At 46.0% G+C, this 24,627-nt stretch overlaps 2 protein-coding genes across 13 annotated transcripts in view; one reads left to right on the top strand and one right to left on the bottom strand.

Moving 5' to 3' along the window:
* Nucleotides 1-4,721, bottom strand: part of GLYR1 (glyoxylate reductase 1 homolog) — a 34,174-nt gene extending 29,453 nt beyond the window's left edge. For 7 of the 8 annotated variants that reach the window (XM_034784586.1, XM_034784587.1, XM_034784588.1 and 4 more), the window contains exons 1-3: nucleotides 4,598-4,721; nucleotides 2,075-2,111; nucleotides 683-762 (exon numbers count right to left, since the gene is read on the bottom strand). In XM_034784586.1, the coding sequence (XP_034640477.1) occupies nucleotides 683-762; nucleotides 2,075-2,111; nucleotides 4,598-4,635 (155 nt within the window). In that variant the 5' untranslated portion in view covers nucleotides 4,636-4,721. Of the gene's footprint in view, nucleotides 1-682; nucleotides 763-2,074; nucleotides 2,112-3,307; nucleotides 3,399-4,597 lie in introns of all 8 variants that reach the window. The other variant, XM_034784591.1, reaches the window with a different exon arrangement.
* Nucleotides 4,722-4,849: 128 nt separating this feature from the next.
* Nucleotides 4,850-24,627, top strand: part of UBN1 (ubinuclein 1) — a 36,336-nt gene continuing 16,558 nt past the window's right edge. For 3 of the 5 annotated variants that reach the window (XM_034782756.1, XM_034782757.1, XM_034782754.1), the window contains exons 1-10: nucleotides 4,850-4,953; nucleotides 5,582-6,450; nucleotides 8,005-8,091; nucleotides 12,852-12,947; nucleotides 13,221-13,355; nucleotides 14,120-14,223; nucleotides 16,476-16,914; nucleotides 22,097-22,167; nucleotides 24,075-24,204; nucleotides 24,432-24,550. In XM_034782756.1, the coding sequence (XP_034638647.1) occupies nucleotides 6,208-6,450; nucleotides 8,005-8,091; nucleotides 12,852-12,947; nucleotides 13,221-13,355; nucleotides 14,120-14,223; nucleotides 16,476-16,914; nucleotides 22,097-22,167; nucleotides 24,075-24,204; nucleotides 24,432-24,550 (1,424 nt within the window). In that variant the 5' untranslated portion in view covers nucleotides 4,850-4,953; nucleotides 5,582-6,207. The remainder of the gene's footprint in view (nucleotides 4,954-5,581; nucleotides 6,451-8,004; nucleotides 8,092-12,851; nucleotides 12,948-13,220; nucleotides 13,356-14,119; nucleotides 14,224-16,475; nucleotides 16,915-22,096; nucleotides 22,168-24,074; nucleotides 24,205-24,431; nucleotides 24,551-24,627) is intronic. The other 2 variants (XM_034782755.1, XM_034782758.1) reach the window with 2 other exon arrangements.

Here is a 24,627-nt window from a genome sequence, read left to right as displayed (position 1 = left end):
GCTAAATGACTACACAGGGAAATAGCGAAACTGACTAAAAATGACTTCAAATATAAAAAATAAACAACACAGCAGGGTGGTGGTGGTGGTAATGTTTGCTAACATTTCAGTTCCAGGAATCTTAAGTTATTTGTAATAACAGCAGGTATGTAATTGTCAGACTAGTGATTGTTCTCATTTTGGCATGTGCCTTTATCACAAAACGCTACTTCATAGAAAAATGCCCTACAGTAACTTTACCACCCCGTGTTGCACAGTCTTCCCAAATGCAAAACAAGCACATTTTATGCCATCAGACATCATAAAGTGTTCTCTTTATGAGTGACGCAAATAAAACCACTTTATATTTATGGCAGGAGAAACAAGAGAGACCACAAACTATACTTGAAAAATGTTGACAGTTGCACTAACATTAACAGGCACACCTACGCCCATGCAAGAGATCAACTACCCAGAACTCCCTGTCACAGCAGCACCTAAAATCAAAACATGCTTGAGAAGGTCTTTGCAGCCCTCAAACACCCACATGAGAAGCTACATCATAGAATAATAGTTATATATAGATAATATAAGGCAATCTTTCTCAGAGCTACACCTTATTATGCTAGCATAAAACTCTTCCAGGAAAGCCCTGTGATTTAAAGGCCAACATTGTCATCAGATGAAGAGAGTGGGTACGTACTGATCTTCTGTCCCAAAAAACTTCACAAAGAAGCACTTCTTTCCACGAGGCTTCTTCAGGTCTTTAGGCGGATTAACGATCTGAGGGGCAAAGACAGGAGACAGTGTTAGTTAGAGAGGCAGCAATAGAATTCTGTGGCTTTTTGAAGTTTTCAGTCTATGAAAAAGAAATTGACTTCATGGTTCTTTGCTAAAAAATATTTTTAAAGTAAAATGGTGGTGGGGAGTGGGCTTGTACTGGTAGCAAACGTCTTCCTCCCAAGCACACAATCCATATATTTCTTTGTTACTCACAGCACTATGCCTAGAGTTAGCATCAATCATCCTATTGCATTATAGGCTTAGCCTGCTGTTCAGGAGATAAGATTGGACTTTTGTCACAGCTGTTGTGAATTCCATGATTTTCATGGGGTTTTTTTGTTTTAAATAGTCATGCCTTGGGTGTTGTGGGGCTTTTGGACCTGAGAGAGAGGACAGATGTGAGTAAAGATAAATGAACTTCACTGTAAGCTACAAAGTTATACCTGTGTTGCATGAGCTCAGGCACACGCATCAGTATAATTTTAGTGAAGTTTTACTGTTCCAAAAGATCAGCAACATGAGGTTCTCCCTATCCCTTAGGAGTAAATTATCTTTTTAAAATTTGGAAAACCAGGCTGGGTTTACAGAGCTTTGCTCCCATAAGGCAACTATTACCTAAGGCCTAGTCTTCAATACAGAAAAGGGTGTTTCTCTCAGAGTTAAAATGTGAATGAAGACAAGGTGGTTGTAATTTTAACACAAGTTACTAGAACAAGTTAAACCATAGACTCTCAAAGTCTTCACATGAGTTAGCAGATCACATTAAAATCTACAAATTGCTTTGTCTTCTTTTGGATTTTAACTCAAGCTAACAAGTTAGGAAAACACTTTTTTTTTGTCCTGAAGACCTCGCCTATATTGTTAGGTCAGCACATGTATCTACACTAAAAGCAGAAAATAGAACACTTCTTTGGGAGTATATAAACAGTGCCTACAATCTGACTTTAAACACAAAATCTTCTTTCCATATCTAGAACTTTTATCCACAATCACCCAAGTGTCTTCTCCCAAAGAAGATGACAAAACTGTAACTTTAAGTATTAGTTTGGGAATCTGGACTCTCCTCTCCTGATACAATCAGTTCCAGATTCTGACAATTTGATTTGTACTGCTTTTCATTCCATCTGAACTAACAGCTGTTACTGACAGACTGAACTTCTGAGTCAAGTAAAATCCCTGATGCATAGTCTGGTTCACGATTAAGGCCAAAAAGCTTCTTAGCTAAAAATTAAAGACGAAAACGATAATAATCTTAAATCTTCACTGGAATTATTTTCATGAACTGCTCCCTTCAGGATAGAAGCAGACTCACCTTTCCTGGCCAAGGAGGATACCGGCCCAGCTTCCCCCTAAGGAAAAACAAAAGATCAGCCACTAGCATCAGAAAAGACAGTTGCTCCACTTCTATCTGCTTCCACTGCAATTTATTTTCAAAAGTCAGAGCTTACACAATATAACCACAAAGCCTACCAGGACAAAAAGAACTGTTCAGCTTGGAAGAGCACTCACCAATGCTCCCAAGTGCCATGTGAGTAGACGGCTGTGGCCATGCTGAGCCGCAATGAAGTCTGCATGGGTACAGGGGACCACTCACATGGAGAACATTACAGGATCAGGGCCTAAGTCATTAAGAATAGAGATGGTAAAGCTAGCACCTGGAAGATCAGTATTAAAGCTCTTAGTACTTTGGTAAAACTGGATGACATTTCTTTCCTCCCTTACAAACGTCTAGTTTAATTGCCTGCATCAATACGAAATCCAGAGTTTGGATTCATAACTTAAGACTTTTCAGGACAGAACAGTCTAATAAGCGTCATATGTTTCCAATTCATGTAGCTGTGATTCCTAAAATGTACTATTTTATAATTTAAGATAAGAATGTCTATATCAAAGGTTGCAAGGTTACTTCCATTATCACTTTTTTCAGCCGCTCATCATGCTCCTAAGATTTGTGAAACATACTGTAGGCCCACTAGAAACACAGAAAAGTTTATTTCCTGCCTTTGCAAGTTTCATCACAAAGTCTAAGCCAAAGCATTTCCTCACAGAAGGGGGGCGGGAGTCGGTGTCAGCATGAAAGCATAGTCTTCCTACCCCTGTCACACAGGCTTCAAATGTTCACAAAACCTTATCTGGCATCAGTCACTGTCTTGCATGAGACTGGCAGAGAATCCTTAGTGCCTGCCAGTTCCTGAACTAAAATTCTCAGCAAGTAGCATGTCAACATCCATGAGGTGAGGCTTCCGCAGAGAGGGCAAGCTGGTGATGACAAAAACACTGCTTAGAAGGACACTAACCACCACTTTCTTTTACTGTTGCATCCATCAATTCTCCTTTTATCAAGGTTATTCTGCTTTCCCATCTCCCTCCAAGTCCTATGGCTATAGCTCTTTTTGGGTGGGCCTAGCGGCTGTGCCTTGACTACATGGCCATGTATCAAACTCAAAAGCTGGATGATCTGCATTCAGAAACATCACTAACAGCAGTGCACTCCCAAAACACTCATTTGAAACAAGTTCAGCTAAAGGAATCAACCTTTACTTACTTTGCTATATAAATTAGACAACTTCACACCACTGTCAATGTTTCGGATGAGAAACTGCAGTTGTCAGCCTGGACCACGCACTTCTTTTTATCTGGGATATAAATATAAATGCATACACTTGCGTGTTGGGGATTAGCTATTTGTTGCAGGCCCTAGTGTGATGCCTAACCCGTCATTCAATGCCATCTAGAAGCACAGTGAAGCCTGTACACTTTAGGAGCAGTGCTAACAAGCTTTGAAGGAGGCCCCATCAGTCCTCCCGAGCTGGAAGCATAGAGACCATGACTCCTCAATTGTGTTGGGGGATAAAGCACAGGTGACAGGGGAAAGTTGCTCCTTTGAGCTCCAACAGGGATATCCCAACCTGGAAAAAAAAATCCCATTCCTATATTGTGTTGCTTATCACATAAATCACTCCCTATAAGTGGCACCCAGATCTTAATGATTACCCCCCCTTCCTTGCCCTTCTCACAACCCCCAGGTGACTCCTGTATATCCAGCAACATCCTCCAAGCAATCATCCCATTGCCTCATTCCTCTACTTTTGCTGTTCTTTAGATGGTTTTCTCACCCTGTCTTCTGGCTCCAAAAATGCTAAGGCAATGATTCTCTATCCCTTTTACTCCTAAAGACTCCCACGTAACAGCACATTACCCACCCCACGGGCAAAGCCTGCCCTACATTGCACCCTGAAATAGAGACCCATTGCTCTGTACCCCACCCTGTCCTCAACCCAATACCTCCTGACCAATCGAGGCTCTGATGCTATTCTGCCCCCCCAAGAATCCCCCCAAACCCATACAACTCCCCCATCAACTCTCTGTCCCCAGTGATGTGTAGGCAACAGGCCAGTGCTCTGCACCATCTCGCCACTGTCACCGCTCCAAACTGACACCTCTTGTTCAACTGCTCGCCCCGCTCCTGGGGCAAGTGTCCCAGCTCTCACCCTGCTTTCTGCCCTGACCCGTCCAGAACAACAGCCCGGGCCGCTTCACATCGGGAAGGCGGGGCTCGCTCCCAACCCCTTCGTCAACACTTCAGGGTGAGAGAGCCCGGCTTACCCCACCCGGGTGCCTACCCTCACCGGTACCACCTATACCCTCCCCCCAACCCTACGTCTGCCCGCTAACGTTACAGGCAGCCCGGTAACGCCCCCGCTCCGGTACCACCCAGCCCCCATCCCCCGCTCTCTCCCTCCACTCCCGTATCACCCAAACCCACACCGCCTGCGCGGCTAGCTCCTGCCAACCCCCGCGCCCGCTGCCCCAGCCTCCCGGCCCCCACACTCACCACACCAAGTCTCCGAGCCGTAGACTCACAGCCGCCATCTTACCGACTCAGCCAGCAGCAGCACGGCGCAGGGGCTGCCGGGACGGGCCGGAGGGGCACCACCCACGCCGCGGCCAGCCTCAGCGGAGGGGGCGGTGCCACCGGGATAGGGCAGACCGCGTCACGTGATCCAGGCGCGCTGTCACCGCGCCGCTCCCTCCGCGCGTGTCTGCCCTCTCCCCGCCCATTGGTCTCGGGAGTATCACGTGACCCTACCCGGCCGCCTCGGCGCGGGGTAGCGCCTCCGGCACGTGATACGGGAGTAGGGAACGGATCCGGCCTGGGAGTGAGCGGAGGCGGTCGAGCTTGGAGCGCGGGTAAGTCCGAGCCTGAGCGGGACAGAGCCTGGCGCACAGGCACCTCCCTTGGGTAGCGGTGTGACTGGGTCAAGCCTTGTTCGCTTCCCACCGGGGTCGGCGCGGGTAGCCGGCCCAGGTCCCTCTCCTGGCCCCCGGGGGCGGCGCGGGGCAGCCTCGGGCGCACCAGCTACAGGGGATCCCAGTGCCTCCCCTAGAGCCACTGTTCTCCTTTCTTTCCGCCCTCGTTACCTTTCCCTGGGCTCTCCTGGGGCGTCTAGTCCGAAAGGCCCTCCCTCCCCCCGGGCAATCTGGGGTCTCATTCCCTTGGGCTTGGATCAGATACACGGCCTGAGGGTGTCCCCATTCCCTGGGGCTGCATCGGGCAGCTGGGCCATAGGCTCCCCCATTCTCTAGGGGCGAGGTGGAGCATGTGAGGCAGCAGGTGGTATCTTCCCCCAGTGGGTTTGTGGCCTGGAAGCTCTCTGGGGATCAGCTTCTGAGCCGGGTACCTGTTGTCACTGAGATGATTTATTTTTAGGCTTCTTCCTGAGTTTACACACTTATCTGAGCTGGATTGTGGGGTGGTGTCATCCCCTCCAAAAAAAATCCATTTGTGTTTAAGCTGGCTCTTTATTTTCCTTTTCAGTCAGAAATGTGAAGAAGTTTCTTTGGGAGGCAGTCTTGTGAGTGCTGATCTTCGGGCATGGACCAGGCATCTGACAGTAGCAAGCATGCGTCTGTGCCCAATGCAGAGGAGGAACAGGTGTATTTGGCTCTCCTTGCATCTTGATATCTGCTATCAAGGGCAACGCTCTGATGCAACGTGGCACAGTTCAGACTGACATTTGTGACAAAGGAGTGTTCAGGCATATTAAAACTGGTTTTCTGGAGGTTGCACTGTGCACCAGATTATTGTTTTCCTTTCTCGCCACCCTGTAGAAATGGAGTTTTGCAGCATTAAAGCGGTAACGTTATAGATGGACCGACATTAAAATGTAGGGGCCCGCAAACTTCAGAGGTATTTCTGCTCTGAGGATCAGCCTTTCTCTGATGAATGCAGCAAGCTGTGAGAGAGCCAGTTTTTGCCATTCCTTAAAGAAACCTCCAACTCAATAATCTTTTTTGCTTCCAATGTGCTCCTGTATCCTTAAACATCTCTGTGTTTGTCCTTGTGATTGAAATCCCATGTATGCACATGCACAAGGTTTCACCAGAACTTCTCTGAACTAATGGAAACCATGCCATGAGACCTGCTAAGACTTGCTAATAGCCATGACGGAACCCCACAGGGTTCAGTTCACCTCTTTGCCAGGTCCACTAAGCAACACTTTCTTGAAGAAGCCTCGTAAAGAGGACGCTGCAGGAGCAGAGCAGCCCCAGGACTCAGCTGCAGCAGCAGTTCGCATCACACTCACCCTGTTTGAGCCAGATCACAAACGGTGCCCGGAGTTCTTCTACCCAGAGCTTCTGAAGAATACTCGAGGGAAAGTGAAAGGTATTTCCTCAGGAGACAAGGTGAGCACCTAATAACGTACACTTTTCAACTAAAGATTTCAGATTGCTTCACAATATTCTTACAACGCTCTTGGGAGCTGGTATGTTTTATCCCTATTTTAGGGATGGGGAAGGAAACTGAGGCACAGAGGTGAAATGACTTGTCAGTGATCACACACCAACTTGGTGATAGAACTGGGATTAGAAACCAGGACTTCTTACTGCTGGACAGCATTCCCTTTATATTTTTGCGTTATTAGAATTTCCCTTGAAATGGATAAAACGCTGTTTGGAAAGTACAACAATGTCATATAATGATGATTTGACTTGATCCAGACTGACTGCAGTGCTTTTTTGGTACCTGGATAGCTTGAAACATGAATATCCTTAAAAGAACATTGAAAGCAGGTCTTCTCCATACAGCTTGTATAGTGGGAATCTGCAGAGAGACGGGCTCATCCTGTACACAGATATTTCAATTTGAGCATTCTCTGTTGATTCCTGCTTTGTACACAAGTTGCTGTCAGTCAGCACCTGAGAAATTTGCTTGCCAGTAGTGAGTAGGAAACTTTTTCCTTAAGAGGGCTCACCAGTCAGTTTGAGCAGAAACTAAACTTTGATTTTAAATAATGTAATTTAAATGCAAAGTGCTTCAAAATTAAAACTGACCTCCTTTGTAAAGTACTTTGAGATTTAAAAGACAAAAAGTGCTCTACAAGAGCTAGAATTGTTGTTAATGTGATCTGCAGAAATACTGATTTCCTCAATCTGCAATGGATGGTTCTAGTGCTACTGCTGATAACATCATTATGGTGTTGCTTGGGAAAACTAACAAGTTCTAGTCAGTTTCATGTCTGTTGTCCAGAACCATCTGGGCAGTCAACTGATGGTTTCATGTAGCTGCTTGAGAAAACTCTGAGGAGCAGCAGTGGCAGGCACTGAAACTATTTACATGCAAGGACAACCTGAAGGACAGAAGCTATGGGGAGGCAGAGTGGGGAGAACATATGCTTCTGTGTGTGTGGCAGCCAGGACTCTGGGGGATGTAACAAGTTGCAGGAGAGAACAAGAGCAAATTCCTTCCTTCTAGCTGCCCGAGGGAGAAAAGAGGAATGAGCATTCAGATTAGTCAGCTGCTAGCTAGCAGTAATACAAAAGATGAAATCCATGAGCAGAGTCCTGAAATGAATCCCAGCACCCTCTTTTCCTTTGTAACTGTCCATGGAGGCCTGGGTTTCTCATGAAACCTCAATGAAGGGTGATGGAAGGCTTACTTTGCCTTTTTGGCCTCTCTCTGGCTAGTAATTTGACTTCTTGGCCAGTGAGTGTCTGGATAAATTTTCAATCCTTGTGTATATTCTCTGTTGCTGGTTATTCCTTGCACTCTGAGAACCTCTAAAATGGTTCTGTCATTGTGCAAAGAGCTGCAGTAGTATATCCACTGAAAACAGCGCTTCAGCATATTGAAGATGGTTTAGCTAAGCTTCTTTTCAGAGGCTCTGCTTGTGGTGGGACTTCTCAGTAAGACAATGTGATGGAGTCGATTCTTACGTTTGGCTCTGTTCATTTTCACAGAAGAAAGACCTTGGTGATCCCTTCAATGATGAAGAAAAGGAAAGACACAAAGTGGAAGCTCTTGCCAGGAAGTTTGAAGAGAAATACGTATGTGTTTTATCCTCCTACTACACTCTCTTCTACCATAATGAGTAATTCTGTTAGCTTGATTTCCACTCCAACCTCTTGCCTCTCCGCTAATCGTATTTTATTAGGAATAAAGGCCATTGGTTCTTATGCTCCACTTCTGGTGAGATCCTTTATCCAGCTGGAAAATAACTTTCTCTGGTTTTCTCAGTCCTGTTGTCCATTAGTAAAGACAAATTGTGGCCAATAAGTGAAGGCTTCTCATTTTCACTTGTTAGTGACGTGCCATCAACTAATGCAGAGTGGAAACTTTTTTTTTTAAAGGAGAAATGGCCTTTGTGAATATACCTTCCTAATATGAAATGAGTATGAAAGAATGTAGTGCTGTCTATTAAGTCTGTACACATGCATCTTTGGCACCTGTGCTATCATACTGGACTTTGCCAAGCTGCACCACAGTGTGGAAAAATAACCTGTCTTATCAGTTTCACTGCTCTTTTTTTACACATGATGTCTAGGCCCTCAGGTCCCAGCAATGAAACTGACAAGAATTAGGTTTCAATTTCATTGTGTTATTGCTTGGGAAAGCTTTCAGCATTGTTTGGAGGGTCGATACTTCTACTATTTTCTGGAGCGGGGTATTAATAAAATGGAGACTAGGGAGTGGTAGAGTAGCATGGTCCCCCTGCTTTCCTGCAGTCAGAAGGCTAGGTAAAAATAGCTCTGCTATTCTGAATTAAAGAAATTCTTTAACATGCTATTCACTCAATCATCCAGATGGTGGTAAAATAAGGTGTCATCAGAAATAGCCCCTGCAGCTCTCCATAAACAACTCTCCTGTTTTTTCAGTTGGTGGATATGCCTTAGATTTTAAGGTTAAAGAGGTCCATGACAATAACAAGCAGGGCTCAAACAGTACGTTCACCCAGGGCAAGTGAGAATTCTCCTGGTAGAGTGCTATCAAATTCTGTTGAATCTAAGCTTTCATTTAAAAAAACAAAACAAAAAACCCCCCTAGCCTTTATGTTGGTAAAAGCCACTTTCCAAATGTTAAACCATGTGTAAAATGATGCTATGCTGTCATCTTAAATCTGCAGACAGCTTCAGAGCTTCTGTTGCAACTCAGAACTTTGCCAAACTGCAACCAGAGTGGTGCTAGTCTTCACTGCTGCTCTATGAATCCTGTGGACAACAGTGAAATTGATAAGAATTGGGTCAATTAACTGTGGTGTTGCTTGCAGGGATGCTAATGGTTCTTCTCTTGAGGATTTTTTGTGGGCAGAAGGCTTCAAATTTATCAGGCACTTACTAGTTAGAGGCTAATGTGAAAGACAAAGGCTCCAAACAGAGTCCAGGGATATCAGCTCAGTAGGGATCCCAGTGCTATCTCCTTTCCTGTCACCTGTAATACTCTGCTGTGGTCAGAAATTTGAGTCCTCTGGCTATTGGGTCCTGGTGTGGGTGTCTGTAGGGGTCTGAGTGTAAACATGAGGAAGAGATCGATGAGACGTTCCAAAAGAAATATGCTATTAGATTTGGGGGAGAGAGGTGGGAGGAAATATGGAAGAGGCAGGGTGGCATGGTATTTACCTGATACGGTTTTTACCAACTAAAATTATCGTTTTTACTGGCCTGGGAAAAACTAGTTAGTCCCAGTTTAAAGCCTTTTCTATTTTAAAAACAGTTTAGTTAATGACACCACATTACACTTAGTTTGAGTTACATATTCCAGTTGTGGTTACATAAGGAAGTAGATTGAGAGGTTAATTTAGGGTTGTCCAAATATAGAGTAAAACTACAGTGGGCATAAGCTTAATATATGTAATTGTAATAATGAACAGTGTAAAATCTGTGTACTTCTGGTTTGGTATTTTCTCAAGGAAATTACACATCATGACTCATTTCAGTTTTCAATATTTTAAAGAAAAGTTGAAAACATTTGATTATATGAAAACGACAATGCAGAGTTGTAGGCTTGAAACATTAAGCCATCAAAAGCACACCGTTTCACGCTACCAGTCCAGGTCCATTGGGCACAAAGCGTCCTGTAGCAGAAGACCAGCTTTGATAGAGTGGATGGACTGAGCCTATTCCTCAGTTTTGAATGGATGTGTCCAATGCTTGAAAAGATTCATTCTATGCTTGCTGAACACTAATGCAATTGTTTTTCCCAGTTTCCTGATTTAAACTGGGTTTAAGCCAGGTATTTACCAGCTCCCTGTCCTAAAGTAGTTTTTCTTGGGAAATTGCCAACCCTGGGGAGAGGAGGTAGATACCACAATAACATGGGAAGGAAGAGAGGGAGGAAAAAATGATAGGGAAGCGGGAGAAGGTAAAGAGACACTGAAGACCACACAAGAAAATATACAGCATGATCTGTCCTAAGAAAAGAAGGTTTAACAAAAGCAAGGGCTGCCAGTAAGTAGGGTTGACCAGATAGTGTCATAGTTTAGGGCAACTGCACTTGTTTCCCCTCAGTGGTCCAGCAAGGGCACCCATTCTTGGCTTCCAGCACCCCAACCATTTTTTGGATGAGACCCATGTCCCTCTCCCTTCTGACTGGGGTATGTCCAGGCTGCATGTTTCCCTACCCCCACTGTGTTTCCCTGAACTGACAGGTTGCCCAGGGACACCAGTTTGCTTTCTTTTCAGAGAAGGTTAATGGGTGTAATTGCTAGTTACAAGGTACCACACAGCACTTCCTATGCAAGCCTATTTATTTGTAAGATGAAAAGCATTACAGAGAAAGCATATTAAAAGCAATAAAAACAGCCTACCTGCATGCTGATAAGCCAACAGAATTAACCCCAGCCCTAACATGGCTTCTGGCAGGAACAGTCCTTCAAACCCCCATTCAAGGGGGATTCCTTGTGGTGACCAGTTCATCACAACTTCAGGTCAGAACAAACATGTTCATAGCATATTCAGTTCATCCTTTATACACTTCAGGGGTCTTTGATCTGGAGTTCCCAATGCGTCTCATTAGATATCTTCAGAAGGTTGGCTTGGAGGGGAGAATTTACATTCCCCTCACGCCAGGCGGCTTCCTAGGAAATCCACTTCACGCTTTCCAAAAAGACCTTTGAAGTACCAAGTACCTTCCAGTGATTGTATTAATCTTGTTTGTTAAAGCAGTTCCATATAATTTCACAATAGTACGTAAACATTTTAATTTCTAATACAATGTGTTCCAAAGATGTTACACTTAATTCAATAAAGTTTAATTTACTTCATTGAGGTTTGTCCAGGATACTGTCAGTCTGTCACAGACAGTACCTGGCAAACATCGTTCAACAAATGTCATTGAGTATAAAATGAATAATGTATTAAATTAATAACTTTTGCGGTATCTGATGAGCTCTGTAGTTGATCAAATACCCTTTGAAGAAATGTATTTGATGAATACTGGTAAAATTCCTCAAATAATACACAAACGAGATTGTATTCTGCTGTTCCACCAGCCCTCGTATCAAATTGTATTTTTTTAAATTAGAAATTTGAATGGACAATATGTTAAATTCAATACGTTGCACGATAAACATTACACAAATATTCATAGATCTTAAGGCCAGAATGGATCATAATAACCATCTAGGCTGGAGGTTCCCAAACATTTTTTTGCTGCGTGCACCTCCCACCCCCAGGAGATTCATGTCTCGTGTCCTAAGAAATGGTATTTCCATGGATGCCTGGGGTTTGGGAGCCCATCCTGGCAGGGTGCCCCACTGCTCCCCAGCCTGTAAGCATCCCAGCAGGACACAGACAGTCGGGCTCTGCCCCCACCCTGGGACCGCCCCCAGAATCACTCACAGGCTACAGGGACCTCTGGCCCTGGTGCAATCCCCAGCATGCATGCGCAAGAGTCTGTCTAGGCAGGGAGAAACCACCTCCAAAGGGGGTGCATGCACATCAGCCTCTGTAGAGATGAGTGAGCTGGAATGGGGCCCCTCCTGCCAAGGAAGAGGTCATGCGCCCTTGCTCCTCCTCCCTCCCTTTTTGATCGTCCAGCATGGCCACGACAGCGGGAGCTGGTGACTCAGCTTGTGAGAGGAATTCTTACTTTATCAACAATACTTTGAAGAAACAAAAGTTCCTAACCAGTCAGGTCCTTGCGCTCCTCTCCTCCCCCGATAATCTCCTGGGTCGTGCCCCACAGTTTGAAAACTGATCATCTAGGCTGACCTGCATATAAAGGCCAGAGAATTTAATTCTGGAATTTCTGTGTCAGACCCTCTAACTCCTGATTGAACTAGAGCAGATCTTTTAGAAAGACACCTTATCTTGGTTTGAAGACCTGATGTGGTGGAGAATCCCATCTTCTTTAGTAATTTGTTCCAATGGTTAATCTGTTCTAAGGGGGTGGCTTTAGGGGCAGGGTCTGGGGAAGAGGCGTGACAGTGCAGGGTTTTTGTCACTTTGGGTTGGGCTTGTAGGTGTTGAGTGCCTTTTTAAAGACTGGTATTAAGGTCTCTGTCTGCCTTTCTTATATTGCTGTTTTGCTCATGCCAATGGAGAAGAAATAAATTCAACTCAATGTTACTCTGGTTACATGATCAGAGAGTAGCACCCCTTCCTGTTGGAGGAGGTCTGTACTCGTGTGTGAGAAGCCTGGGATCCAGCCCCAGTGCTCACTCAGCCAGGTCCCTTCCCAACGACGTGAAGAGTGAAAAGAGGGAGCGCTACGTCTGTCTAGGCTGAGAAGTGCCAGCCTCCTGTGTCAGGACTGGTCCCTGCAATAGACTGAGGAGAGAGGGGGATGTCATCGATCTCTATCATTTCAGGGTGGCAAGAAACGCAGGAAGGACCGTATGCAGGACTTGATTGATATGGGGTATGGGTACGACGAATCTGATTCCTTCATTGATAATTCTGAAGCGGTGAGTAATGAATGAAGGGCTGTAAATTCAGCTGCTTCTAGGGCTGCAGGTGGGCATGTGGGAGAGTTAGTGCAGTGCAGGGAAGGAGCATGCTGGGGCAGTGCAATGACAACTCCAGGGGCATCTGCACGGTGGGAGAATCCCTAGTTCTCAGACATGCTGTCCCAATGGAGACTTGTTAGTGGGGAGTGGGAGCGTGCCGTCCCACTGCTATCTAACATGGGAACAGAATAACTTACACCACTAATAGATGGTTCTTTCTTTTGTTCCCAGTACGATGAGCTTGTTCCAGCTTCTCTAACTACAAAATATGGAGGGTTTTACATCAACTCAGGAACATTGCAGTTCCGACAGGCATCTGAATCGGAGGATGACTTTATCAAAGAGAAAAAGAAGAAATCTCCCAAGGTCAGAGATTCTGCCATTAGGGAGTATTTTCTGTCATTAAATTTCGGTGGATAGGTTGGATTTGCTGCAAGGGAAATAATGTTTTGTAACTTTTGGTTGGGTTTCTGGCTGGTTTGGGGGGCCTGGTTATGGAGATATTAGGAGCGTTTAGCCCCAGATCACTGGTTCAAATCCTGTCCTGCTTGGTAGTAACCCAGAGGAAGCTCTGTCTGTGTAGAACGAGTGGGTGGGCTCCATTCATTCCTTTAAGAGAAATGGCACCACAATTCTCACCCGTAGGAGGTGGTAAATCTTAGCAGGAACGCTCAGGCCTGAGTGGAAATAGCCTCCTCTCTTGCCCCAGAGGTGAGCCCTTCACATTGTTGGGAAGGGAGGCTCTGCTGGGGAAGCTTGCGCTACTGCCCTATGGTACCAGCTGTTTGAAGGGTTTAAACCTCCAGGGCTATCAAACAGGCACACTTCACCAGCACTAAACTGACCTGAATAAAAGGGAGGCGAGAAATTCAGTTGTCTTTGTTCATGTGGTGCTGGGCTTAGCTAGAGGGATCCCAGAAGAGCTAAGATAGCTACTGTCTGCTCTAGCACACACTATGTGCTGTTCTATGTGTATGTGGTATGGGTTAGTATCCAGCGGGGGTTGATTTGAGACATTCAACGGCTGTTAGTGGTGAATCAGAAGTAGGGCTTAAAAGGGCCTCCCAGGGACAAGAGGTCACCGTTGTACAGCCCACCCCCTCTGACTCTGGCTTGTGTTTAATCCCCAGAAGCGGAAGTTGAAAGAAGGAGGTGAAAAGATGAAGAAGAAGAAGAAGGATGACTCCTACGACAAGGAAAAGAAGTCGAAAAAATCCAAGTTTCCCAAAGCGGGGTGAGAGGGAGCCCTATGTATTCATGGGGGTGATGGAAGTTCTGGGTACCAGTCTACTCCCTGCCTCTCCGAGGCCAGATTGCATTTATCTTTACTGCAGTAGTGCCCAAAAGCACCAGTCAAGTCACTGTGGTGGTGGGGACTGGAAAAGCTCCTACAAAGATGCTTCCCTACCTCAAAGAGTTTACAGTCCAGATGGGCAAAAAGCCAGATGCAGGTTTAGGTGAAAAACGCCCAGCATCCAAGCAAAGGGGTGGGGGCAGTGAGGTGCACCTGGCTTGTTAGCTGTATTTCTTTTCAGTAGTTGTGTTCTCTCTATTCATGATGGGCACAGGGATGGATGAGGGGGAATGGCATGAGGGGGTGAGTGTACAAGAGGAAGGAGGATAACGGATATTGAAATGGGGAGAGCAGGGAGGGAAGGATGGGAAGGAGCACAGAGTATTAGGCTAACATGGAGAGAGGTGTTAGGAGGCTGGGGCAAGCGATCAGAGCTGATATGCAAAGCAACATGCTGATGCCACCCCTGGGCAGATGTTTGACTCCTTGCACAAGGCATTTCCAGTTTTGAGTGCTGGCTGTTAGTCTCTCTCCTTTGAAACTGGCTTGTCGTTTTGGGCTACAAATGTAACCCGTTCCTTTTGTCACTATAAGTGTTCTAATGCTTCCCAACAGCTGCAGTTTTTACTTGCTTTGATTTCTATATCTGCTTTCTTTGCTTTGCTGGTTCTTTCCCCACTCACCCCTCCCATCTCTGCTCTGCGGCTGGCTCGATGCCCTTTCCCCTTGGCTTCTTCCCCCTTCACTTTAATTATTTTCCTGTGTTTTCTTTTGTGCTGTTTCATTTCTGGCAACATATTGTTCCAGTCCTGTCTCTCTCTTAAAAGCCGTCTGACCTGTCATGTTGAGTGCTTGGAACCTTGAAAGTCAATCAAAAAAGGGAATTTGATGTGGTGTTGCTACTAGAAGGGAAATGTTTAAAAGGCTTCCTTCAAATCAACTTTTCTCATGTTTCAGTCCTTGGTTCTAATGATTTAGGTTTCAGTTTGCGCACTTCTACTGCATTCGTTGCTGTGCTATCTGGGTGCATGCACCTGATTAATTAAAAGCATACCTTGATGGAGCAGGAGATTTAAGCTCCACCATACCAGGTCCCATCAGCAAGAGAGGACTTGTGCGTGAGCTAGATCTTGCATAGTATTAGGCCCTATCATTGGTGTAAGGAGTTCCACATCTGCCCGCACCAAGAATCTCCTGCCCTCCCTGTACCTCTAAGACACAGTTCACAAGAGTTTCCCCTGGAATGTTCATGGTGAGTGGGTCATAGATGGGGAAGTAGGCTCTCAGAGAGCTACACTGTAGTGCATGAAGAATCTTAACATTACGACCGAGACCTCAGAGTGATGATGGAATCAAATGGGGAGCAAGTGGAGAGCTTAGAGCAGTGTTGTGATGGGCAGTCTCAGCTCTTCCTTGCTGAAGATGGCTGGTGTGCATTGGACCATCCGTTATTTCCAGTGGCCTGTCAGCTGTTTCCTCTGTGATATAGTAACGTGTTTGAGGGTAGTCGCATTAAACATCTTACTCCCCATTTAACTACTGTTCCATGGGAAATATATTCATGAAGTCTGACATGAGAATGATTGGACAGGTATGTACAGGAGATATAGTAGATTGTAAAATGGGAGATGAACTTGTTATGTGATAGAACTAGAAGGGAGAACATTTAATAGGTAAATCTAAAAAAAAAAAAAAAAAGTACACCTCTACACCTATATAACGCTGTCCTCTGGAGCCAAAAAATCTTACCGCATTATAGGTGAAACCACGTTATATCGAACTTGCTTTGATCCGCTGGAGTGCGCAGTCCCGCCCCCCGGAGCGCTGCTTTACCATGTTATATCCAAATTTGTGTTATATCGGGTCGTGTTATATCGGGGTAGAGGTGTATGTTGAACAGGAATATCCCTGAGTCACTATCAGCACTTGGTACTGTACGAAGTTGTACATTTTCAGTAACAGCGCTAAATTCCTAGCAATGGCCTCTAGAGGCAGTAGCTCCATGTTCTGGGGGAACAAGGGGTAGGGTAGAGCCGGTCCTGGCTAAGTTTCACCTGGGGATCAGCAGGTGTGGTTGATGCTCTGAACTGGTACAAAGGTATTTCCTCTCTCCTCCCTTCTTCTTGCGATATTCCTTTCCCTTTATGGGGCTTATTGTCATAAGGATGTTCTTGTTTTTCCCTCGCTTACAGCTTCACAGCACTGAATGCCAGTAAGGAGAAGAAGAAGAAGAAATATTCTGGTGCTCTGAGTGTCAAAGAGATGCTGAAGAAATTCCAGAAGGAGAAGGAAGCTCAGAAGAAGAGAGATGAGGAGCAGAAGATGGTGACACCCTCACCAGCAGAAGCTCCGACCCCGCGGGAAGTGGAGACTATGTCTGATCCTTTGCTATCTCTCTTTGGCCATGCCAGTGAAAGTGACTTGCTTCAGGCTGCCACTGCTATGGACTCCCTGACCGATCTAGACCTGGAGCATCTCTTCAACGAATCTCCAGAAGGGAGTCCTTTCCATGACATGGAAGATGGGAGTGACCCTCTTGGGACGGGCTTGGAACAGGAGTTCAAACAGCCACCTTCCCTCCCAGACGGAGTACCAGCCACACTGGAGAAACGTATCAAAGAACTGACTCAGGTATTGCAGCTAGGTTAGGCATGGGGTATACTGGCAAGTAGGTGGTGAATGGATTGTGTAGCTGATGGAGGAGGACAAGCCTCTTTTGTTTCATACACAGGTGGGTCTGCAGCTCCACCAGGTGGTGGGTCTCTTTCTGAAGTAGGATTGGATTGGCTTCACTTCACATAGTTCCCCCCACTTACGGAAGTGAGGGACTGTGTGTAGAGCCAGGTGTAGAACAGGTAGGGGTCACCCCAGCTTTTGCTGCTCTTCTGCTGCACTCAGTGCTTTGAGATGGTATTAAAATGCTGCTTAGCTGAAGCATGCTACGTTCAGTAGCTGGTAAGCATAACCTTTATCCTTGTCTTGGAGAGAGAGAGAGAGAGAGAGAGAGAGAGACTTGATGATCTAATAAGTCAGTTTCATCTCTAATTTCCATGACTGATTTAACCTGAGTGGGCTTATAATAGGAGGCAGTGAAGCTGGAAGCCAAGTTACAGGATAATAGCCTTTAAGTCCAGTGGTGGTGAGAAAAGTGGCACTACATTCAGCCTCCTGTACACTAAAACGCGCAGATGCCAGCAATAAGTTTTAGCTTCTCTTGACATCTTGTAACATTGTAGAATCCATATATCCAGGAATGAGGATTCATTAGCATTGTTAACTCAGCTCCAGTTACAGAATCTTCACCTTGAGATGCACAGAGATGGATGCCTCAGTTAAGGCTTAACTATATCTTAACACACATCAGCCGTGTCTCTCTTATTGGCAGAGAGGTCTGAGCTGGAAAGACAGAACCCAGCTTGACTTTCAGATCCCACTGTTGTGGCACTGACCATTGGGGGAAAAGGGAGAGAGTACTTTTAATTCTAGAAGACTGTGATATGGAGATTTTGAGAGGCAGTAAACACTGAGCCCCTCGAGGATACTTTAGGGAATTGCATTTTAAAAATCATTTGATATTTCTCTCAGCTAATGTAAGAGCCTTCATGTCATTTGTTTATGGACATGTAGTTATGGTGACATTTCTGTTCTGCTACTAACATTTAAATTTAGACTTCAGGTCCTAACTTCTGCTCTTATCCTAATGTAGAACAATGGGACAGTCACCATCTTAGAGAATGTGCTCTCACATGTCTGTTGAGGTAGTTCCTCTCCATTAGCATGTCCCCCTTAGAAACCTGAACTCTGTAGTGGTGGTGAGCTGTCAGCACTGAGGCATCACAGGATAGAAAGTTCAGCAAGGTGTTGCCACAGCAAAGAGTGGGTGATAAAATGACATGGAACTTTTCATGGATGTAGCCATTTGTTGCTCTTGCTGTTAATGGATAACAGCTGGAACAGATGTCCCTGGAGTGTGTTAGCTAGTGGTGAGTAATACAGTGGCTCCCTTGACACAGAGTTAATTATTACACTACTGCGAGTTTGTGTGATGGTCAGTTACTGTGTGGTTATGGGGGAACATTTCACAGTGTCGTAGAAAAGCAGGGTCGCTGCTGGGATATGTTTCTAGGGGGCAAGAAACAGTTGCACTTTCAAACTTGCGTTTCTTAAGCCCCCTTGGTCAGTCTGGATTCTGGAGAACAGACCTTGTTAGCAGTTGAAGGTGGACAAAGGCCACACTTCTGGATGCACACACCCTAAAAGAGACCAGTTTTCTGCCCATAACAGCAGCTGGGAGCATCCCTCTGTCTAAATGAAGCTTTCAGACATTCTTCTCTTCTTTTCGCTCCTTTGAGTTTTTGGTTTTAACCCTCTTCTCCCTGGTAGGATTTTCATAGTTGGCCTCTCTTTAGAAAAGAATTTTTGTTTTTCGTCTGTGTGGTGGTGTCTATTGGCCATCTGTCTGCTGCTGCTATCAGAGATGGGAATCATGTAGGAGTGTGTGTGTGTGTGTGTGTGTGTGTGTGTGTGTCCTGGTTAACCCCAGCCCCTGCTTTCTTGTATACTTCCACTCACAAGCACAGAAATGGTACTAAGCGGCCTCAGTCACAACCTATAATTTCTTGCTATCCCTCCTCCAGTTGTTTGAATTATGTTTACCATTGTTTCACATTCTTATTGCTCTGATTTTTTTAGGTGGGTTTTTGTGTGCAATTTTTGTTACTCAGGAAACTGCCTGTACAGGATTCCTTGGCTGGAACTAAGCCTTTTGTATGTGTGGACATAGCATATTTGGTTGGTCCTCTGTCTTCTGCTAGGAAGTCCTATTGCCTAGTGTCCAGAATGGTCTAGTAGGGACTAGGAGAAACCAAATTAGGGGTAAGTAAGAGGCCCCTCTCCTTTCCAGAGGCAGTCCTTTTCTCATGCTGCATATGCTACCCAAACTGCAAGTGCAGGTCTGACTGCTGCAGCATGAAATAAAGGATGGTGCCCTGGAGCCGTCTTGTGCTGAGGTGCAAGGAGAAGCTCCTTTTTTCCAGGGGAAGGCTGCTGTTGAAACATACCAGGTACGCTAGTTGCTAAGGAGTCGTCTGCTTGGCCACAAGGGAGGGCGAGTGCTTCTCTCAATTTCACAGGTGCATTGAAGTGAAAATTATCATTGGCTGTTGAGATGGAGGGTTTTCTGGGGCAGGGTTGGGAGGGAGGACAGCCTTGAGAAGTGAGGGCAGGACTCCTTATATTGTCTGCTTCTGGGTTGATGGGATTATATGTACAGTCCAGCCATCTTGCCCTTCCTCCAGCCGCACATTTGTGAATTCACCCTGTGCCTCATTGAGGCTTGATGGTGGGGAGGGACTCCTCTGTCGCTAGGTGTTTCTGTTGACATTATTAAGCTTACACACAGGAAGCGACAGAGAGTCCTGTGGCACCTTTATAGACTAACAGACATATTGGAGCATAAGCTTTCGTGGGTGAATACCCACTTCGTCAGATGCNTGGGGAGGAGCAGAAGTTATTCTTCATGCTTTATTGAGCTGTGGAAGCCACTCTGTGTGTAACACATGCTGCTGTGACCCTGTGGAAAACAGGATGGGTGGGTGTTGACCAGTCAGGAACAAAGATGAGGAACACTCCCTTTGGAAAGGGCTTAATTCTGTGACAATTTAGGTATCAATGAGGTTGTAGTTACCCTTTTACCTTTGGTGTGGTTTCATGCAGATGGTTATCTGAGCTACTGAGTTTTGGTTTCAAGTATCAAAGGGGTAGCCGTGTTAGTCTGGATCTGTAAAAAGCGACAAAGAGTCCTGTGGCACCTGATTAACAGACCTATTGGAGCATAAGCTTTCGTGGGTGAATACCCACTTCGTCAGTTGCATCTGACGAAGTGGGTATTCACCCACGAAAGCTTATGCTCCTATACGTCTGTTAGTCTATAAGGTGCCACAGGACTCTTTGTCGCTTTTTACAGATCCAGACTAATACAGCTACCCCTCTGATACTTGACACAAAAGGAAGGCAAGCTGGGAGCTGGTGAGAAGCTGTCAAGAAATGAGAGAGCACGTAGGGCCTGAGTCTCTTCTTTCCTCACCCGAGAAATTGTACAATTGTTTAGAGTAAAATAAACGAGAATTGTTAAAACTAGAGCTGGACCAGATCTGTGGGATGATAGGTCATCTCCTGGGTGATGCAAGGGATCTTGTCTCCAAACAGGCAGGCCAGTGGGTTGAACTCCCCAGACCTCCTGCTCACCAGTAAGAAACTGGAACTGGGCAGGAAGTAGATTTTCCATTTTGCAGGAAATTCTTTTGATTTTCTAAAATATTGTTCCATTCCAAAACAGAACGAAAACAAATAATTTTGAAATTTCCCATGTAACAAAATAAAGAGGGGGGGGGCGGGGGAATTGTTTTGATGCAATTGAAAGATTTCATTCTAATAGAATGTAAAATAAAACAATTGAAATGAAAAGTCCGTTTGAAACGGAAAATCCAAGTGTTGCGTTCCAAAGAGGTTGAAATGGAATATTTTGAGCTTATCGAAACCACCTTTTTTTTCCCAAATTTGTTCTACATTAAATTTTGTCAGAATCAACACATTCTCATGAAACATTTTGCTTTTCTATGAATGACTGGTTGAAGTCTCTGAGAGGAAATGCTAGAGTGCCCCTGGTTTTCCTGGATGGTTGTTTAATTATAGACTGTCTGCATTGGGTGTGCGGAGTTGTGTGACAAGAGAAGGATTCCTGGTAGGTAGGATTTTCATAGTTGGCCTCTCTTTAGAAAAGAATTTTTGTTTTTCGTCTGTGTGGTGGTGTCTATTGGCCATCTGTCTGCTGCTGCTATCAGAGATGGGAATCATGTAGGAATGTAGGACCTCTCCTCGCTCATTCAACCCTTACCAGCCTGGAGCTTAAAGCATCAGTGTGGCTTATGCAGCAGAGGAAGTGGTGCCTTACCTGCACATCGTACGGGCTTGCATTGCTTTCAGTGCTGGTGGGCGCTGCCTAGTCAGAGCGTGTCTCCTCTTGTACCCTGGGGCCTCCACCTGGGTTTGTTAATGGGCAGTATTGGTTCCATTTCTCTTCAGTTTCTATAACCCTCCCCTGCTGGCAGGCCCCTGTGCGTTGGCAGACCTCTTCCAGTGCATCCATTCAAATGAAGGCAGTGGCTGGGTGGCCAGAAAGGCAGGGCTGCACTGGAGTAGTGATCTTTTCAGATATTCCTTGGACTGCTGCCCAGCACACTAGTACTCTGCTCCGGCGCACCACTCAGGAGATCCACCTGCTTTCGTTGTAGGGGTGAGCGTAGGCAGTGCTGTAGACGCAGGTCAGAGCAAGAGGGTGAGAACACCCCCTTCCCAAGGCAGAGAGGCCCGGGGCAACTTGGGGGAAAGCAGAGCATATCTGACGTTGGTGTGGTTTACTTGGAGTATATTCCAGTGAAATAGAGCAAAACTCAGCCTCCATGTGAAGTTAGTGATTGCATCCCAATTGTGACTGTCCCCGTGTAGAGTTAATGACGAAGCTTCAACTAGAGGGGTCCTAGTGCAACTGCTGATTGGCTGGGGTTTTGGGGCAGTCCTTCCAGTTCCTGACAAGTGGGACAAGATCCAAGCTCATTCAGGGAAGTGCATGCCATGCATAGTAAGTGTTACTTCCACTTGGAGTCATGGTACGTAACGGATGCAGAGTCTCCCTGGGATGAAGTTGCTAGTAGAGTTTTATTACCGTATCCCTGAGGCTGCTTTGAAAAACATTACTTGTGACTCTTTGTATCTGTCTGTGAGCTAACAGCTTGTATTGTTTACTGTGAACCAGGCTGCCAGAGCTGCAGAAGGAGAAGGCAAACAGAGGTTCTTCACTCAGGATATCAATAACCTCATACTGGAGTAAGTACCCTCATCTCTTACCTGCCATTAATGTAGAGGAAGGGGACACAACTCTGGGGAAGGGAGAAAGTTACATAGAACATACTCCATTGGTAAATCTAGGGGGAGGAGATCTCCTGGCTCTACGGTTGAGGAGCATGGGTGGGGAGCTGCCCTGTGTAAGCTCCTCCTAGATGAGTTGGGACTAACCCTGATGTACTCCATAATTGGCCTTAAATTGGAGTATACCAAATAGGGGGGGGGGGGCAGGGGGAATTAAGAGATGTGTCCAGTCATCCTGTTTCCATCTCCAGCTGGTGTTTGAGATAAACTGTTGAAATCTGCTGTCCTTGGTCAATTGAATCAAATCCTGATTCTATAACTGGAAATAAAGTGGCCTCTTCTAATTACAATAGCCTTTTTCCATGAGGGCTCTTAGTGGTCATATTCCTTGCCATCCAATCCATAACGGTATAGGGAGTGTCCCCTGGTTAGAAATGGAGCTGGAGCTGCTGGGTTCAATTCCTGGCTATGCCACTGGTTTGCTCCGTGACCTGGAGTAAGTCCCTTAACCACCCTGAATATTAGGTTTACCCATCTGTAAAGTGGAGAGAATACCTACATGCCTTATCCAGCCTAATTTTCTCAAAGTGCTTTGAGAGCCTTGGCTGAAGGGTGAAATGTGAAAAGTACTGTATATGCTCGTTCATAAACTGAATTTTTTTAGTAAAAAAGGGAAGCACCAGAGAAGGGGGTCGGCTTATGAACGGGTATAGAGAGGGAGAGGTGGGACACAGCCCCTGCCCCCAACAGAGGGAGCAAGGAGAGGCAGCAAAACCAGAAGGGAAGAGGCAGGGCCAGAGTGTCTCCACTTCTGGCCACGCTGCTCTCCCACAAGCCTCCAAAGCAGCTGCAGCTCTGGGGCTGGCAGGCTGCAGCCGTGCCGCTTGGCCCTGTACCCCAGAGCAGGCTGTGGCCGCGCCACCCGGGCACCCGAGCATGCTGCGGCCGTGCCACCTGGCCTGGCCCAGCCCAGCCCGCTGGAACACGCTGCGGCCGTGCTGCCCAGTCTGGCCCATCGGAGCAGGCTGCAGCTGCGCTGCCCAGCCTTCCGGAGCAGCTCTAGCCAGGCCAGAGACATCCTCCCCAGATAAGGTGTGAAGGGATAGGATGGGGAGAGTGTAGAGGTCCTGGGCTAGGGGTGGGGTCATGTTAGGGGTGGTCACAGGGGTTACTCCCCGACCCCCCGCCTCCCCCCCCCCCCCCCAAAATTTCCCCACCAGTTGCTGTCCCAGCCCATCAGGGTAAGCAGCTGGTGTGCCGGGACACTTTGTTTACTTAGATTTACCTCTGTGCCTGTGGACACTTGAGGTAAACAAACTATCTCGGCCCACCAGCGGCTTATCCTCATGGCCTGGGAGCCAAAGTGTGCTGACCCCTGAATTATAGGGTTGGCTTATGAACGGGTCATAAAAATTTTCCATTTTTACTTATCCATCTTGGGGTGGGGGGCGGTTCGGCTTATAAACGAACCGGCTTATGATCAAATATATGCGGTATGTTATCTCTGGTTAGGCTGCAGTGTTTCTGTTGTGATCTGTTTTGACTAGGGTACTATGCTCCTTGGGGAATATCTTTTTTTGTTTCATTGCCTAAAGCTTCCCTGGTCATCATGGTCCTGACTGCCTTGAAGGATGTATGGAAGAAATGAGACTCTTGACCTATATTGGCTGTAATATGCTTGTTATGTGCTCCATTATGATGGTGGTGTGCATGAATTGAGTGGAAAAGCCTAGACTCTGTGATTCCTGGAGTCAGCTCACCACATCCCTAGTATTATACGACTTTCTTTATGTCAGAATATTTGTGTTACTTTGAGGAAACCATGTTGAAGTCACAGTCAATGGTCTGTTTATCCTGTTCCTCAGCATAGAGCTGCAGACCCGTGAGCTGAATAGCCAGATCCGATCCGGGGTGTATGCTCACCTGGCCTCCTTCCTTCCTTGCAGCAAAGATACACTGGTCAAGCGTGCCCGCAGGCTTTATCTTTATGAACAGGTGGGTGAACTTAGAAGCACCGCAATATCCTTTAATTTGCATTTTGACCATGCTCTGGAGATCAGGAATTTTCTTCTTTATATGAAGCACTATTGTCCTCTGCTGAGCATATAGTAGTCACCATATCTAGTGGTACAGTTACAGCACCGCTATTGTCTCTGAACTATGGGATCTCTTGAATGGAAAGTTCTGTGTGAAACCTCACTGTGTCCTGTCACTCTCTTCAGGGTGGCCGTCTGAAGGAGCCTCTCCAGAAGCTAAAGGAAGCAATTGGACGGGCGATGCCAGAGCAGATGGCTAAATATCAGGAGGAGTGTCAAGCGCATACCCAGGCCAAGTTTGCGAAGTAAGCTTTTCCTTTTCTTCTCATTATCCATCTGCATCTCTTCTCAGCAGGTTCTCTCCACCTGCAGGTTGCTCTTG

The sequence above is a fragment of the Trachemys scripta genome, chromosome 10 (genome assembly GCF_013100865.1).
Source record: "Trachemys scripta elegans isolate TJP31775 chromosome 10, CAS_Tse_1.0, whole genome shotgun sequence".
Taxonomy (NCBI): domain Eukaryota; kingdom Metazoa; phylum Chordata; order Testudines; family Emydidae; genus Trachemys; species Trachemys scripta.
The sequence above is the reverse complement of the archived record's forward strand: the minus strand, read 5'-3'. Positions and strand labels throughout refer to the sequence as shown.